General features: G+C 52.6%; 1 protein-coding gene across 5 annotated transcripts in view; it reads left to right on the top strand.

Annotated features, from left to right (window-relative positions):
* The window catches only part of CLUH (clustered mitochondria homolog), a 32,204-nt gene that overhangs the window by 12,226 nt on the left and 3,268 nt on the right, over window positions 1-16,710 (top strand). For 3 of the 5 annotated variants that reach the window (XM_072639979.1, XM_072639976.1, XM_072639978.1), the window contains exons 3-25: window positions 1,820-1,991; window positions 5,668-5,811; window positions 6,136-6,263; window positions 6,401-6,555; window positions 6,828-6,953; window positions 7,439-7,586; window positions 7,770-7,862; window positions 8,919-9,613; window positions 10,063-10,271; window positions 11,060-11,167; window positions 11,315-11,415; window positions 12,153-12,305; window positions 12,391-12,453; window positions 12,594-12,838; window positions 13,524-13,608; window positions 13,720-13,873; window positions 13,963-14,102; window positions 14,378-14,458; window positions 14,757-14,882; window positions 14,979-15,100; window positions 15,858-15,951; window positions 16,056-16,190; window positions 16,270-16,343. In XM_072639979.1, the coding sequence (XP_072496080.1) occupies window positions 1,820-1,991; window positions 5,668-5,811; window positions 6,136-6,263; window positions 6,401-6,555; window positions 6,828-6,953; window positions 7,439-7,586; window positions 7,770-7,862; window positions 8,919-9,613; window positions 10,063-10,271; window positions 11,060-11,167; window positions 11,315-11,415; window positions 12,153-12,305; window positions 12,391-12,453; window positions 12,594-12,838; window positions 13,524-13,608; window positions 13,720-13,873; window positions 13,963-14,102; window positions 14,378-14,458; window positions 14,757-14,882; window positions 14,979-15,100; window positions 15,858-15,951; window positions 16,056-16,190; window positions 16,270-16,343 (3,551 nt within the window). The remainder of the gene's footprint in view (window positions 1-1,819; window positions 1,992-5,667; window positions 5,812-6,135; window positions 6,264-6,400; window positions 6,556-6,827; window positions 6,954-7,438; window positions 7,587-7,769; window positions 7,863-8,918; window positions 9,614-10,062; window positions 10,272-11,059; window positions 11,168-11,314; window positions 11,416-12,152; window positions 12,306-12,390; window positions 12,454-12,593; window positions 12,839-13,523; window positions 13,609-13,719; window positions 13,874-13,962; window positions 14,103-14,377; window positions 14,459-14,756; window positions 14,883-14,978; window positions 15,101-15,857; window positions 15,952-16,055; window positions 16,191-16,269; window positions 16,344-16,710) is intronic. The other 2 variants (XM_072639980.1, XM_072639977.1) reach the window with 1 other exon arrangement.

The raw sequence follows: 16,710 nt of genomic DNA, 5'->3' as shown, positions 1-16,710 counted from the left end.
TGTGCCATGACCTGACTGAATAACCTTAGGGAGTCCTCCAAGCCTCTGTTTCCTTATCTGTAAAATGTACAATATCTGATTGTGGAGTTGTGTTGTGCATGTCAAGCGAGATTATGAACTTAAATGAGAGTCCTTTGTAAGCTAACATTTTTTTCTCAAGAATGTTTTTATTTTGGTTTTTTTCTCAATTACATGTGCAAACAACTTTGTTAAAATTCATGTTTTTTTGTTTTTGCTTTTGGTGAGGTAGTTGGGGTTAAGTGATTTGCCCGGGGTCACACAGCTAGTAAGTGTCCAGTGTCTGAAGCTGGATTTGAGGGTCCTCTTGACTGCAGGGCTCTGTCCATTGCACCACCTAGCTGCCCCTTGACATTCGGGTTCTTTTGTTTTTTGGGTTTTTTTTAGAATTTTTGAGTTCCAAACTACCTCTCTCTTTCCTTTACCTTCTGCTGTCCTTGAGAAGGCAAGATTACACATGTGCACTCATGTAAAAGATTTCCGTATTACCCATGTTAAAAAAGAACATGGGCCCAAGAGAACAAGAAAGATTTTAAGAAGTATGCTTCAGCCTGCATTCCAGCTCAATCAGTTCTTTCTCTGGAGGTGGATCACTTTGTGTTGATCAGAAGAGCTAAGTCACTCATAGGTGATCTGTTGTCACATTGTTGCTGTTACTGTGCACTGTGTTCTCCTGGCTGTGCTCACTTCCCAGGTTTTTTCTGATACCATCTTGTTCATTTCTTGGAGTACAACAGTATTCCATCATGAACACTGCCACAACTTGTTCAGCCTTTCCCCAATTCATGGCTGTCCCCTCAATTTCAGTTCTTTGCCACCACAAAAAACTGCTGTAAATGTTTTTGTACAAATAGGTCTATTCTTTTTTCAAATTCCTATGGGATACAAACCTAGGAATGGTATTGCAGGGTCAAAGGGTATGTACAGTTTGTGCATAGTTGCAAATTGCTCTCCAAAAATTGTTGTATCAGTTCACAACTCCACTGACCATTAGTGTTCCACTTTTTCCACATCCCTTCCAGCTTTTGTCATTTTCCTTTTCTGTCTTATTAGCCAATCGGATACGTGTTACCACTGAGGTGGTACCTCAGCAATGTTTTGTGTTTTTCTGATCAATAGTGATTTAGAGCATTTTTTCATGTGACTACAGATAATTTTGATTTCTTCTGAAAACTGCCTGTTCAGCTATCCTTTGACTGTTATCAATTGTGGAATGATTTGTATTCTTGCAAATTTGACTCGTTCTCTATATGTTTGAAAAATGAGGCCTTTATCGGAGATACTGACTAAATTTTTTTTTCCAGTTTCCTACTTTCCTTCTAATCTTGGCTGTATTAGTTAGTTTATACAAGAACATTTTCATTTAATGTAATAAAAATTATTTGTAAACATTTTATAGAAATAAGGCACTGCTATTCTTTGTCTCATATGTGTACGCTTACGTGTGTAATAATTCTCATTTAATTGAATTGTTGACTTCTTGGAGCAGAATAGAGGTATAAGAGATATCGATATGTAATTGCATATTGACGCTTCCCCTTTGGGGGTTAGAAAAGGCATAGATTATGAAAGCAAGACCCAAGCACAGACTGGAGCTTTATTTTTTCCCTTGGGAGGTCCTCAGACTGGAACCAGGGAGCTATCTTGTTGCCACCTTCTCCCTACCCCCACCAAGGAAGGTTCTTGATCCTGTCAAGCTTGTGGATCAGGACTGGAGGCTTCTTTTTGCCTTGGATGGCTCTCCAGGACATGGGGGAACTGGGAAGGCTGTCACGCTCAGGTTGTGGCCTATTTCTTACAGGTTTCTCCCCAAGAGATGGTCCAGGAGATCCACCAGGTGCTGATGGATCGGGAGGACACCTGCCACCGCACATGCTTCTCTTTGCAACTGGATGGTAATGTGTTGGACAACTTCTCAGAGCTCCGGACCATTGAGGGACTGGAGGAAGGCTCTATGCTTCGAGTGGTGGAAGGTCAGAGAAGAGGATCGCTTTTCAAACATGTGCATCCTTTAAAGCTGAAGGGGTGTGTGGGGGGGAACAGGGAGTTAATGTGTTAATTATCAAACCAAGATCCCCAAAGCATCAGAGTCAGCTGAAACCAAGGTAAATAATAACGTAAAAATCTTGGTTCAAATTGTGTACTAGTGATTTAATGTACTAGCAGATTGGGTTGTCCTGGCTAGAAGACATATGGGAAGGACTTGGGGCTCTATCTGAGTTAGCAGCTAACTGGTAGCCAAAAGAGTTTCATTGCTCTTTTAATGGCCTCTAGAGGGCTGTAATGGGACTCAGGTCTGATGCTGGAGCATTAGCTTCTGCTGTATTCTCCAAGAAGGGTTTAGGACAGGGTTGGGGAGCCTGTCCCAAGGCCTCAGAGACCCCTTTTGGCCCTTTAAGGCCTCAGGTGTGACCCTTTGACAGAATCAAAACTCCAGAACAAATCCCCTTGTGAAGTTTGGATTCAGTCACTTGAGGCCCTAGAGGGTCACGTGATCTCAAGGCTGCAAGTTCCGCACCCTTGGTCTAGGATATGGATTTAGAGATATTGGGGAAAGTAAAGTTTTCTTCAAGCCTTCAACCTCCCACATCCCTGGAGTTAGTCCTTTGCATTCACCTCTAGGTCTAGTTTTTTCTCTCCTATCTCCTTTTCTTCTGTTTCCATTCCTAAGAATGTTTTCCTGAGAGTTGGGGGATCAGAACATGACCAGGCTCTCTCACATTTGGTCAGAGTGCTGGGCCCTCTAGTTGGCCTCTGGCTCTTTTAAGTTCTGTAGGGTCAGGCCTAGATTCGAATCTTGGCTTGCTACTCACTAGCCAGCTAGATGATCTTGGGCCAGGTGCTAAGTTCCCCACGCCAGGCTGTCACTGCCTCTCCAATGGGTCTGACACTCATGCCCAGCTTTGTCTTCCACCCTATAGAATCTCAGCAGTGCCTGGCCTTCTGCTTCAGGATGCTGGATGATTGTTCCCTGGCAGTAAAGAGTCAGGAGACATTTCATTGATTGTTTTCCCACCATAACTTTCTCCAGTGTGACCTGATTGTTCCTTTGTGCCAGCTCATGGGCCTCACCACTAGGCCAGTCACCAGCATCAATAGATGTATAATAGATGCCCTGGCCCCTGATTGCCTGGGAAGCTCGAGAGTGCTAGGTGGAAGCTCCCTTCCTTCTCTTGGTCCATCTCTAAGATTCCTTAGTTTTTTTGTCTTTAGGATCTCGGAACAGGATTTTCTGTTTCTATTAGGACCATCCTCCTGTCTCTAGCTGCAATCTTCCTGCCAAATCCCAACAAACCTGGCCTTCATTGATCCTCAGAAGGCTTCTCTGAGTCCTTTGACCCCATGCAGCCATCTCCCATCTCCCTCCTCCCCTGCATGGCCACATTTCTTGCAAAATGAAATCTCGGTCTCTTCTCAGCCTCGTTTTGTACTCCTTTTCGAGCACGGCTTTGCAGGCAGATGTGCCTGCTGGCCTACAGACATGCCACCCACTCAGCCCACTAAGCATTTATGAGCCACCTACTATATGCTAGCCTTGGGATGGACACAGCCAGGTTAAAAAAAAAGAAAAATGAGCTCTGCCGTTAGGAACATTTCTTTCTGTCAGCCTGGAATTCACTCCTCCTCCTCCTGTTTTCCTCCCCACATGCCGCCTTCACCTCAGACTCCATTTGTGTTCTCTTCGTCTTGTCATCTTGCCTTTGCTTCTCTGTGCATTGTCTCTTTCTAGTAGGACAGGAGCTTCTCCTTCAGACTTTGGGGACCCAGCTCTAGGAATGACGCCTCACCCTTACTAAACATCACTGCTGGATTTGAATCTCCATTCTCTGCCATCTGCTTTTTCTGCCTGGCCACCCACCAGATCCCGTGTTCAGAGGTCACTTGCATCCCCCCTTGGCCAACCCTTGGTTTCTTTTGTAGGATTCCACCTTGGCTTCTCTGGAGTGTTCCACAAGCTGACAATTCCCCCTCTTTCCTTGGCTTTTTCTACCTCATGTTCCTGCTGGCTTCTGACTCCTTTGCTTAGAATAATGACTGGCTTGGTGTCATGGGACCTGGGTTCAAATTCTGGTTCCCATGTGGGACCTCAGGCAAGGCCTCAGTTTCCTTATCTGTAAAATGAGGGTATTGGGCCTGAGGGTCTCTGGGGTGGGTTTCATGATCATCAGCCCTGAAAGATGGATATTCTTTCAGGTTCTATCCTCTCTATCCCTTCCCCCAGGAGCCTTCAGGTGGTAACCTTTCCTCCATCCCACCCACTTTCCCCAAACAAAAGAAACCTATTTCCATCCTTCCTGTCACTTTGGCGATTGAGAAATGCATACATCTCCAACTGTGGGGTGTTGTGTTGTTACAGAGAAAAGCCAATTTGTAAATAATTGTATCTAGTGCGTTTTGCTTAACCCATCAAACCTAGCATGATAAGTTTGGTATATTTCCAAGATATATAAAACCAGCCTATTAAATGACTTCACTGCCCAGACCCTGGACTCAGGGAGATCTGCCCTGGTACTCCTGTAGCAGCACTACTTCCAACATCCAGCATGCTGTAGCTAGGGCATGGGCATCAAAGGCAGTTTTCAGACCACTATGGCAGGCCCCTCTTATCAGGATGTCCCATGGAAGCATGTAGTTCCTAATGTCCCAGACTCAGCCAGTAGACTTGCTTCTGACAGGCAGCGACCCCTGGTTCTCCCTCCCTACATGTAAGTAGATGCCAGGCCCCAGCAGCAGTGCCTGCCCCTTTTCTTCTCCTACTGCTTACCATCCCCTGACTGTTCAGAGAACCCCATTCCTCAGAGGACTTTCTTTCAGGGCTGGTGGCTGGAGTGCTAGCCATGGAATTGGAGGACGGGGACACTAATGCTGGCTCAGCTGTATGACCTTGTTTGGGCAAGGCCTCAGTTTCCTCATTTGTAAAATGACCATCAAAAGCCTCATGCAGTTCCACCTGTCTTGTCCCTCCCTTCGCCCGACTAGCTGCAAGCTGAAGTCTTTGTGGTTAAGCCTGGGCCAGGCAGTCGATTCTCTGTCCTTTTCTGTTTTCCAAGTCCTTTCTTGGCTTCTTTTGGTCTATGGCTTCCAATTCTCCATCAGGCTGGCAGTCAGGGCCTCCCTTGAGCATACTCTGGCCTTCCCCCTACCCTGGGCTGTCCCTTGGGCCAGAAGGATGTCTGTCCCTTCTCTTCCCTCACCCCACCAATCAGTAATGATCTTTCCTTGCCCTTTGGATAACACTGTTTCTGCTCTTTTATTATTCATAAAACAACAATAAAACAACTGGGCTGAGCTAGGAGGTGCCGGGGAGACACAGTGTTACTTTGAGTCTCATTCTAAGGCTTGTACTGTCTACACTGTCTCCTGCCCAGAGCCAGGCTGCACTTTACTCACCATGTTTTGGTCAAGTTGAACTGAGGCTTGTGAGAAGGGCCTTGAGCAGACTCCAGGGCAGGAAGGGCATTGGACCCTGGGTGCCTAGTCCTGGTTTCTGAGCCCAGGTAGCCAGGATAGTGTGCTCATCATCCCACTGTCAGCTGTGAAGCCAGGGGGTCGAACCTGTGAGCCGTAAGGTCTCACCTAACTGCATTGGTACTGCTGTGATCTTGTGACTTTGGGCCTCCCTGTGATGTGCCCTTGCTGCTTATCCAGAGCCATATACTGTACGGGAAGCCCGAATCCACGTGCGCCACATCCGAGACCTTTTGAAAAGCCTGGATCCCTCAGATGCCTTCAATGGGGTGGACTGCAACTCCCTCTCCTTCCTCAGTGTCTTCACAGATGGTGACCTAGGAGGTACCCACCCCCATGCCATCCTGGTATCCTCATCCCCATGCCCTCCTGGGGCTTCCACTTCTTTTACCTTTCAAGGCAGGCCTAGGCCTGAGGAGTCCGTGGGCAGGGAGGGGAGGATGAGAGAGCATGGCAGATGTCGGGGTGGTGCACATGTCTTTCCCCCAGGGAATAGGGGTAAATGTCCTGTCCTTACTGCCAACCCCTGATTTTCCCTTTCCCAAGTCTGCTGATATAATCTCGAGGGTTTGGGGTTGAGAGGCCTCAGAGTTGTGCCTCGCCCTTCTCAGGCCTTGTCTGACTGGGGCAGCTTTTTTGCCTCTTCAGATAGTGGGAAGAGGAAGAAGAAGGGCCTCGAAATGGAACCCATTGACTGCACACCACCCGAGCACATCCTCCCTGGGAGCAAGGAGCGGCCACTCTGTGCTCTGCAGCCCCAGAACCGAGATTGGAAGGTGAGGCGCCCGGATCTCAGGCCATCCAGGGCAGCCCAGGGTCCCACCAAGGGAGGGGGCAGGGCACACCACTCACCCACACTTGGGCTCTTTAAGCCCTGTGCTGAATGGGGCTGACTGCCCCTTTACCCCCAAAGCCCCTGCAGTGTCTAAAGGTACTCACCATGAGCGGCTGGAACCCCCCACCTGGCAACCGCAAGATGCATGGGGATCTCATGTATCTCTTTGTGATCACGGCCGAGGACCGCCACGTTAGCATCACGGCCTCTACGCGGGGCTTTTACCTGAACCAGTGAGTGTCCCCTTGTCTCCTTACCACAGTCCAGCTCAGAAATGCCTCTCCTCTTCACCCTTGCTCATCCATTGGTGTGTTCTCCTCCCCCTCCCTCCTGTCTCTTCCCTCCTCCTTCCTTCCTCCTTCCTTTTTCCTTCAGTCCCCTACCTCCATCCTCCTCTACCCCGTCACCAAACCCTTAATTTGGGGACATCTCCATATCATTTCTGGGCCCTGATGATGGGGTTGAGGTAGTAACCAGCCTGTGACCCTGAATGTTGCCTCGGCAGGTCCACAGCATACAACTTCAACCCCAAACCTGCCAGCCCCAGATTCCTGAGCCATTCCTTGGTGGAGCTCCTCAACCAGATCAGTCCAACCTTCAAAAAAAACTTTGCACTCTTGCAGAAGAAAAGGTAGGGTTCCTGCCCGCTTGGCCCTCTCCTTCCCTGGCTCTTCTCTGCCTTTTACCCCACTGCCCAGAATAGCCCCGGTCCCGAAACTGGAAGGGACCAGCCCCATCCTCATCCACAGCTGCTTCCTCTCATCCCAGACCAGAGGGTGGGGCATAGGACGGGGTAGAACTGGAGCTCGTGGGGTGCATTGGTCGGGTTCTGCCCATCCAAGGGCCTGAAGTGCCACCAGTAGGGATTCATTGCCTTGCATTGTGACTGCTGAGCACATCTGGACATTTACATCTTATTTTTACCTTCCTGGGTCTCACTAGGGCCTAGAGGGGAAAGTCAGGAAAGGCAGGGGGAGAAAAGAGACAATTTTGGAGAGAGGGCCAGGGGTGAGAAGTGGGGTGATAGAAATAACCCCCCTAACCCCCAGTTTACCAAGCCAGAGTTGGGGGAAGCATATCTGGTGCTAAGGGTATTTGGTGTGTGCCCTGGTGTAGGGTCCAGCGCCATCCTTTCGAGAGGATCGCCACCCCGTTCCAGGTTTATAGCTGGACAGCCCCCCAGGTGGAGCACGCCATGGACTGTGTGCGGGCTGAGGATGCCTACACATCCCGGCTGGGCTATGAAGAACACATCCCTGGCCAGGTGCCCCCACTCCCCTCAGCCTCCTGGCCCTTTTCACATCCCTGTCTGTCCTCTGTGCAGTCAGAAGGTGGGAGGGTGGGTGGGAGATCAAGGCCAGCGCTGGCCTCATGGTGAGGGAGGGGGGCTCCCTGAACCTGTGTCCATGGTGCTCAAACCCTCCTCGGTGCTGCCACCTTTCCTCAGACCCGAGACTGGAACGAGGAGTTGCAGACAACGAGGGAACTTCCCCGCAAGAACCTTCCTGAGCGGCTGCTGAGGGAGCGTGCCATCTTTAAGGTGTGCAGAGGATGGTTGGGCTCCTACACTGGGTCTCCTGGGCGAGGGAGAAGCTGATGTGACTCTCATTCCTCTCCTGCATGGACCTTGCGCCTTGTGTAGGTGGGAGGGCCACACATAGGCAGATGGCTTAGAATCTTTAGGAGTTAGTTGGGGGGCTGTGGGAGGTGATGCTTGTACTGTTGTGGGGTGCCCCTTAGGGCCTTGGTATTCCCCACCTCCTGAGTTTCCATCACACGCCCACCGTTCTTTGCTGTTGACTTGAGGCCAGCCCAATGTGAGAGCTCAAGGTGCCTTTCTCAGGTTGTGCAAACTGAGGCACAGACCAGAGGAGGGACTTGGCCCAGGCCATTTTGGTAGCAAGGCTAGAAACAGGGCACTGGGTACCTCTGACCCTGCTGCTCCCGTTCTCTAAAAGTTCTGACAGCCCTGCCTGTGTCTTTGGAGAAACTACAACCTTTGGACTTTCTGTACTCACAACATAGCTCTGGCCTTCCTTTCCTGGACACCTTACATCCTCTCAATGTTGCTATTTCCTCCCCATGGATTCGTACTTTTGCATGGGCTCTCCCCCTGTGCCTAGAATGTGCTGAGGCCTTGCCTGAGCCATGTGACCCCTGGAACTGGCTGCTTTCAAGGCTCTCCCAGAAATGGCCTCTGCATAGGAGGCCTTTCCTGAGACCTGTGTCTCCTCTCTCTTCCTGCCTGGCAGCACTCTTGTGCTTACCCACTGAAGATCATGTAGTAATGCTGTGGGCCCATTTTCCCCATTTTGAGGCAGTCTCTGAAGACAGGGACCCTTTTTATCTTGGGACTATGCTTGACCGTCTCAGACAGGTTTCTTAACTGGGATCTGAGGATGGATGTCAGGAGATTGATGATCTTTGATGGGGAAGAGCTAGGCTTTTACTGCAGTAGAATTAGCCTTCTTTGCAGTACCACATGGCAGGGTCTGTGACACAGAGAAGGTAAGGATCCCCTGAAGCAGGGGAGGGGTTGAGCACAAGCCAGGCTCTGTCAGGGAGTGGAATCTTAAGGGGTTCCATTGCCCAATAGGTCCATAGTGACTTCACGGCAGCAGCTACCCGGGGGGCCATGGCTGTCATTGACGGCAACGTCATGGCTATCAACCCCAGCGAGGAGACCAAGATGCAGATGTTCATCTGGAACAATATCTTCTTCAGCCTGGGCTTTGATGTCCGAGACCACTACAAGGACTTTGGGGGGGACGTGGCTGCCTATGTGGCCCCCACCAATGACTTGAATGGGGTGCGCACCTACAATGCCGTGGATGTTGAGGGCCTCTACACGCTGGGCACAGTGGTGGTAGACTACCGAGGTTACCGTGTCACGGCCCAGTCCATCATCCCCGGCATCCTTGAACGGGAGCAGGAGCAGAGCGTCATCTACGGCTCCATCGACTTTGGCAAGACGGTGGTGTCACACCCACGCTACCTGGAGCTCCTAGAGAAGACAAGCCGGCCCCTGAAAATCCAGCGGCATCGAGTCCTCAATGACCGTGATGAGGAGGTGGAGCTGTGCTCCTCTGTGGAGTGCAAAGGCATCATTGGCAATGATGGCAGGCACTACATCCTGGACCTGTTGCGCACCTTCCCCCCTGACCTCAACTTCCTGCCCGTGGCTGGTGAGGAGCTGCCTGAGGACTGCCGGCGGGCCGGCTTCCCCAGGCCTCACCGCCACAAGCTCTGCTGTCTGCGCCAGGAGCTGGTGGATGCCTTTGTGGAGCACAGGTGAGGCGGGGTGCCCCAAGGAGCAGTCATGGCCACTCTTCAAAGTGGTAGGGAGAGGATCTTTCTACTCTGCCCCAGATGGTATTCCCTCAAATAAGTCTGAGGTTCCTCATCCATGGGATTATCCTGCAGAGTACCATCCCTGCCCTCCCTACTCCCATCTGTCTGTCTGCATGACATGGCAGAAAGAGTGTGGGATGTGGACATCCCCAGGACCTGAGCTTAGGCCCAGCTGCTCCTCTGTGGAGCCCTGGGCTGCAGCCACTTCCCGGGCTGAATCTCCAGAGTCCCTTCTTCAGGATGTGATTCTAGCACATGGACAGGGAGGAGAAAAAGGGGAGATTGGTGCTAGAGCTCTGGGTTGGCTGTATCTCCTCCATTCCCTGGGGCTGAGACTGGGCAGGGTACAGATACCTTCTGGCCTAAGCCCCTGAGGCCTGCTTCTCCAGGTACCTCCTCTTCATGAAGCTGGCAGCCATTCAGCTCATGCAGCAGAAAGCCAACAGGGCCGAGAGCCCAGGCCCACTGGAGAATGGTACTGCTGAGGCTGGGGCTTCAGACACACCAGAGGCCGTGGAGGCTGCAGGGGAGGAAGGGGCCAGTGGCCTAGCCAAGGTGAAGGAGCTCACGGAGACCATTGCCTCTGACAACGGCCCAGGTGGGGCTGGGCAGGGGAGGTTGGGGAAGGTGGAGGGGAGAGGGAGGCCTGAGGTCAGGAATTCAACACTGATTTAGCACTTGCTGTGTGCTCAAGGAACCTCCTTGGCCTAGGTTTTTGCACCCTTGTGGTTCAGGAGGGCCTCTGTGGTTTGAGCCCCAAGTTCCAGCCTAGAGCTCCTTGATCGTCTTTGGCTCGGGCTGTGGGACAGGATCTAGGGATGTGGTTCATTTTGGGGACTAATGAGCCTAAATGAGTGACCCAGTTCATCTCCTAGTTCGCTTTGTTGTGGCCTTTATCACTTTCCAGGGACCCTATCTCTTCCAGAGTCAGAGCTAAGCAAAAGGGATAAACATGCTGGCTCTGCCCCATTCAATGTCTTGGCTACCACCTCTCTCTGCAACCAATAGCCATCTAGTCCCCAAGCTCTTCAGACCGTATCCCTAATCTGGTTGGCTTGCCCACTTTCCATTGGCTGCTGTTAGAAGGACCCTGGGTGAAGAGCAGTTGTTTGACCTGAATGCGACCCTGCTGCTGCTGGGGCCATGGCACCTGATGACCACTGGGGTGGGACTTGTTTCAGGGACAGGGATAGGGCCCCTCCTTCACCCTGGCTGATGCTCTCCCAAAGAAACCCAAAGTCCTTTGTCCATGTTCTGCCCTGTGGAGGCCAGGATGAGGGTGGGGCTAGCTCTCACTACTTGGGAGGTCTGGTGTTTGGTGAGCCCATAGGTGGCCTGCGCTCTGCTTTCTTCCTCATCTCCCCATGCTCTTCAATCTTTACCCAGCAGTGGACCCCAAGAGCCGGGAGGTGATCCAGAATGCCTGCAAGGCTGTGGGCTCTGTCAGCAGCACCTCCTTTGATATTCGCTTTAACCCTGACATCTTTTCACCAGGTATGGAGGTCCCAGGGAGTGTGTGTGGGTAGGAGAGGGAGCCTGAAGTCAGCCTTTGTCACCTCTAACCTATTATAGCCCTCACCTCCCCCAGTCACCTACCATTTACCCCCAGATCACACCCCATTCTTCCTACCCTGCTGATAGGTGTGAGATTCCCCGAGTCCTGCCAGGATGAAGTTCGAGACCAGAAACAGCTGCTGAAAGACGCTGCAGCCTTCTTACTGTCCTGCCAGATTCCTGGCCTGGTGAGTTGCTTGGAGCCCATGAGGGAGATGAATAAGACCCTGTCTAAGAGCAGGACATTTCCCCTGCCCGCCATGTGCTCCTGCTGTCCTATCGCTGGGAGGAAAAATGCAAAACCTCTGTAGAAATCCTTGGACACAATGGACTTGAGTGAGCTAAGGGAAGGAAACTTATTTTTGTTAAATAGAAAGCTTTGTAGTTTTTTCAGACTTTTCTTTGTAAATCAGTCAAAAGCTGTTGTGTATAATAGCTCGCATCCCTCAAGGTGGTAAATTTAGGGCCTTTTTGCTATAGGATTATATTGGTTTGCCCCATTTTGTGGGGGGCCGTGTGGCTCAGTGCAAGGAAAACTGGATTTTAAGTCAGGGCTTGGACCTAGGTTTGAATCCCACCTTTTCTTTTAGCCCCTCAGTGACTCGGGCCGGCCACCTCTGTGCACCCCAGTGTCCTCATGTGTCAAAGTAGAGGGACTAGATGGTGACTTGGGGCGGGGGAATCTAGCTCTAAATCTGTCGTTCTGTGAGATGCTAACCCAGAAAAAAATAGGCAGTGTGGGGAAGCTAGATGCCTTCACTCACTTTTCAGGAGGGAATGGTTCAGAGTGCTCAGCACTTACTTCCTGGTAGGTTTCCAGGAGAACCAGGATAAGACAAAGGAAGGGAGGGCAGTTTGGGTGAGTTGGGTTGCTTTTGGAGTTTAGGGGGCCCTGGTACCATCCTGACTCCTGCCAATGCCCCAGGTGAAAGACTGCACAGATCACACGGTGCTGCCCATGGATGGGGCTACGTTGGCAGAAGCCATGCACCAGCGCGGCATTAATATCCGCTACCTTGGCAAGGTGCTGGACTCTGTGCTCAGGAGCCCTGCCCGACCTCAGCTGGACCACATTTATGTGAGTGGTGTGAGGGAAGGGGGAGGGGGAAGGTGCAGGGGAGATGTTCCAAAGGGAGGTAATGTTTCTCTCCAACCCCTTCTAGAAAATCGGCATCAGTGAGCTTATCACACGCTCTGCCAAACATATCTTCAAGACATATTTGCAGGTAGCCTTGGCCCTCTGGGCTTTCGCTGGGTGTGGGGCTAGAGGAGGAGTGGACAGTAGAGTTTGGGGGCCAGAACTGGGATGGGGGCTGCAGGGGTTGCCTTGGGCCTGAGGCCCTGACCACCTATGTGCTTGACCCAGGGTGTGGAGCTCTCAGGCCTCTCGGCAGCCATCAGCCACTTCCTCAACTGCTTCCTCAGTTCCTTCCCCAACCCTGTTGCCCACCTCCCTGCTGATGAGCTTATCTCCAAGAAGAAGAATAAGAGGAGGAAAAATCGGCCTCCCGGAGGCGCCGACAACACAGCCTGGGCTGTCATGACCCCCCAGGAGCTCTGGAAGGACATCTGCCAGGAGGCCAAGAATTATTTTGATTTCAACCTTGAGTGGTGAGGGAAGGAGGTGGGGGGAAGTACAGAACTGGGCAAGTGGGAAGTGTGGTGGGAGCCAGGCAGGTAAAGGAGGAAGAGGAAGGTAGGGCTGTAGTCAGGGAGCAGGGTAGGTAGAGGGAATCCCAGAGGCTAGGAAGGCTCAAGCCTGGGGAAAGCTGGTCCCATGCAGGGAGCTGAGAAGAGAGCTGTTAGTCTGCCCTGCCTTTTCCTGTCAGGGAGAGAGGTCTAGGCTCATTCATCCGTTTGGCTCACAAGCACTGTGGGAGGTGCTAGGAATATGACTGAAGGGAGACAGACCTCCCCTCCCTCCCCAGGGACAAGGACAAGCTGAGCCTGAGGCCTTTTTCTCTTCTCAGTGGCTTCATGCCCATGTCCACAGAGTCCACGCTCTGGGTAGTAAGGAAATGCACTACAGGGCAAAAGATTGAACCCCTCTTCAGAGAGACTGCTCCTGTTCCAGTAGGAACCAGTGAATGACTTAGAAAGCAGGAGGGGCTGTGGGGACAGGTGATGTGGCCATCTCTCAGCAGCTTCCAAGGACTAGGGATCAGGATCCCTACCTTCCTTGTCCAGGACCTGGCAGGGTTAGGGAGCAGTGTTGAGGCAGGGAACTGGGGAAGAGGCAACCCTGGGAGCCACCCCATCCGTGGCCTGAAGGCACTTAGCCGTGGCTCTTCCTCAGTGAGACCGTTGACCAGGCTGTGGAAACCTTTGGACTACAGAAGATAACCCTCCTCCGGGAGATCTCTCTCAAAACTGGAATCCAGGTGAGTGGAGAGACCTCCTGCTTTACCTTTGGGAGCTGTGAGCTAGTAGGGGGAAAGCCCCTTGGCTCATCCTTCTCCTCTTCTTCCACACCCCCTCAATGCCCCATGCAGATCTTACTGAAAGAATACAGCTTTGACAGCAGGCATAAGCCTGCCTTCACTGAGGAGGACGTGCTCAACATCTTCCCCGTCGTCAAGCATGTCAACCCCAAGGCCTCCGATGCCTTCCACTTCTTCCAGAGTGGCCAGGCCAAAGTGCAGCAGGGTAAATGGGGCCAGGCAAGGCCGAAGTGGGAGGAAGCAGCCTCAGAGGCAGAGGCCACCAGGGCCACAGGTCTCTCTCTTCCCTGCCAGGTTTCTTGAAGGAGGGCTGTGAGCTTATCACAGAGGCCCTGAACCTCTTCAATAACGTCTATGGGGCCATGCACGTGGAGATCTGTGCCTGCCTCCGCCTCCTAGCCCGGCTGCACTACATTATGGGGGACTACGCAGAGGTGGGTGTCTGTCCCCATCAGTCATCCTGAGCCAGAACCTTGGGCCTTCCTGCCCCAAAGTGGGCCAGGATGGGGCTTGACTTCATTAGCAAAGATGGTGGTGCAAGGGAGAGGAGGAGGAGGGAGTTGGATGCCATTCACATGGGAGAGGGGCTGTGGGATGCAGGGGGAGGGGTCCTGGCTCTTGCTGTGGCATCTGAACAGTCTGACTTTGGCTTACCCAATTCAGGACTCATGATTTCTCTGCTTTTCCTTCCCCCTTCAATGCTTCCCAGGCCTTAAGCAACCAACAGAAGGCAGTGCTGATGAGTGAGCGAGTGCTGGGAATCGAGCACCCTAACACCATCCAGGAATACGTGAGTGACAGTTATCGGGGATGGGGCAGGAGGTGGAGGTGCTGCCAGGCCTCTGGTTCCCAGCTTTGGCCAAGGCACCTAGCTTCTCTTGGCCTCAGTTTCCTCCTCATGTGAAAAACGAGGGAGAAGGGGCATGGAAACACTGCGCAGGCCACGGTCAGTTGATGCATTTACAGTTTTGCCTCGGGAAGGGGGACAGCGCACACACATCTGCACTGATGCCCCTAGTGAGAAGAGGTCATGAGCCCTGGGGAGGGAGGATCAGAGGGGGCTTGACTCTGGTCCTTGGTCACCCCAGATGCACCTGGCTCTCTACTGCTTCGCTAGCAGTCAGCTGTCCACAGCTTTGAGTCTACTCTACCGTGCCCGCTACCTGCTGCTGTTAGTCTTTGGGGAAGACCATCCAGAAATGGCTCTGCTGGATGTAAGTGTCCATGACAGGCGCTGGGGCAGGGGGGTTGGCATGGGGGGAAAGGGAGGACAGCACCTGACCCCTGCCTCATGCCTGGCTTATTCCCAGAACAATATTGGACTGGTGCTGCATGGGGTCATGGAGTATGAGCTGGCCCTGCGCTTCTTGGAGAATGCTCTGAGCATCAATGCCAAGTACCACGGGGCCAAGTCACTTAAAGTGGCCCTCAGGTGAGGAGGCCCCTCCCCTCATCCTTTCCTCTTTTCCTTCCATGGCCAACCTCCATCCCCTCCCCTTGGGCAGCACTGTCTTCTGAACTCTCTGCTTCTCTCCTGGTGCCTAGAAGCACACGCAGGTCTCATTAGACTCTGTGGTCCCTCACACTTTCTCTTCTGCATCTCTCCTCTCTCAGTCTACAGTTAGACTGGAGGGTCCTTGAGGGCAGCCCCCCCGTTGGCAGCCCCAGGATCTTGGGGGCTTGCAGGTTGTTTGCGTTGATAATTGCATTTCTCCAGCCCAGGCTGTTGGAGCCAGAAAGAGCACACTTGTGTTGCTTGGTCTTTGAGGAGAAGATAAGAGCTAGACACCAGGTTGTCAGGGTCCTTGCAACCCTTGACAAGACTCCCCTTGATGTGATTCTGGCCCTTGACTCACTTGGGGCCGACTGCAGGGGTGTGGGAGTCATGACCTCCTGAGGACAGCCCACTCTTGTTGAGGACCACCAAGGGTTCCAGTGATATCCCAAAGCTAGGGATGATTCGGTTTGGGGTAGACCCCAGAACCTTTCCCTTAGATTCTCAAGCCACTCTTCCTCTATGCTGAGTGAGAATGTTGAGGGAGGAAGGAAACGAATCCCTGGGCAGAGGCGAGGTCTGGAACCAGGCATGGGCTTTCCCTTTTCTAGGAAAGAGACCTCTGTCCCCTGGGACTGTGGGATGGGGTCACTCCCCCCCACTCCCCCAATGTCTCACATAATTGTCTCTGCAGTCACCACTTGGTGGCCCGGGTCTATGAGAGCAAAGCCGAGTTCCGCTCAGCCCTGCAGCATGAAAAGGAGGGTTATACCATCTATAAGAGCCAGGTAAGGAAGCTGTCATGGCTCAGGCCATGGCTGGTGGGGGGGGGGCTACTTGGGGGGGGGGGGCCAGGGAGCAGCGCTCAGGCCTCCTGACCCTCTCTCTGTAGCTCGGGGAGAACCATGAAAAGACCAAGGAGAGCTCAGATTACCTGAAGTGCCTCACCCAGCAGGCCGTGGCCCTGCAGCGTACCATGAACGAAATCTACCGCAATGGTTCTAGTGCCAACATTGTGCCCCTCAAGGTATCTGGGTCCCTCCCTGGCTGGGGCAGTGGGTGGCCTGCTCTCCCTGGTCTCATGAGGGTGCCTTGTCCATCCCCAGGTCACAGCCCCCAGCATGGCCAGTGTCCTGGAGCAGCTTCATGTCATCAACGGCATCCTCTTCATTCCTCTCAGGTCAGTCGGAGGTCGGGGGAGGACTGACAGCACCTACACTTCCTTGCCTGCCCTCAGGGAGCCCAGGGGGTGGAAGCGGGGTGATGAGGAGAGCAGCACTTCCTTCCTCCGCATCACTGGGGAATGAGGCCTCCTGGTCAGGTCCAGCCAGATGGGACTTCCCTGCCTTCTGAAAGAGGATATGGAACATAGTTTACCCTCTTCTTGATGACTGAGGGTTAGTTAGGAACCTGGACAGCAGACATGCTTTTGGCACATGGAGGTGTCCCAGGCTGTTGGGCCTATGCTGAATGCCCCAGACTGTTGGGCTTGGGGCTGACTCCCTGCTGTCAGTTCAGCTTATCACAACAGGCCTTCTAGCAGAGCC

Source organism: Notamacropus eugenii, chromosome 2 (genome assembly GCF_028372415.1).
Source record: "Notamacropus eugenii isolate mMacEug1 chromosome 2, mMacEug1.pri_v2, whole genome shotgun sequence".
Taxonomy (NCBI): Eukaryota; Metazoa; Chordata; class Mammalia; order Diprotodontia; family Macropodidae; genus Notamacropus; species Notamacropus eugenii.
Note: the sequence above shows the minus strand (reverse complement) of the source record. Positions and strands in the feature narration are given on the sequence as shown.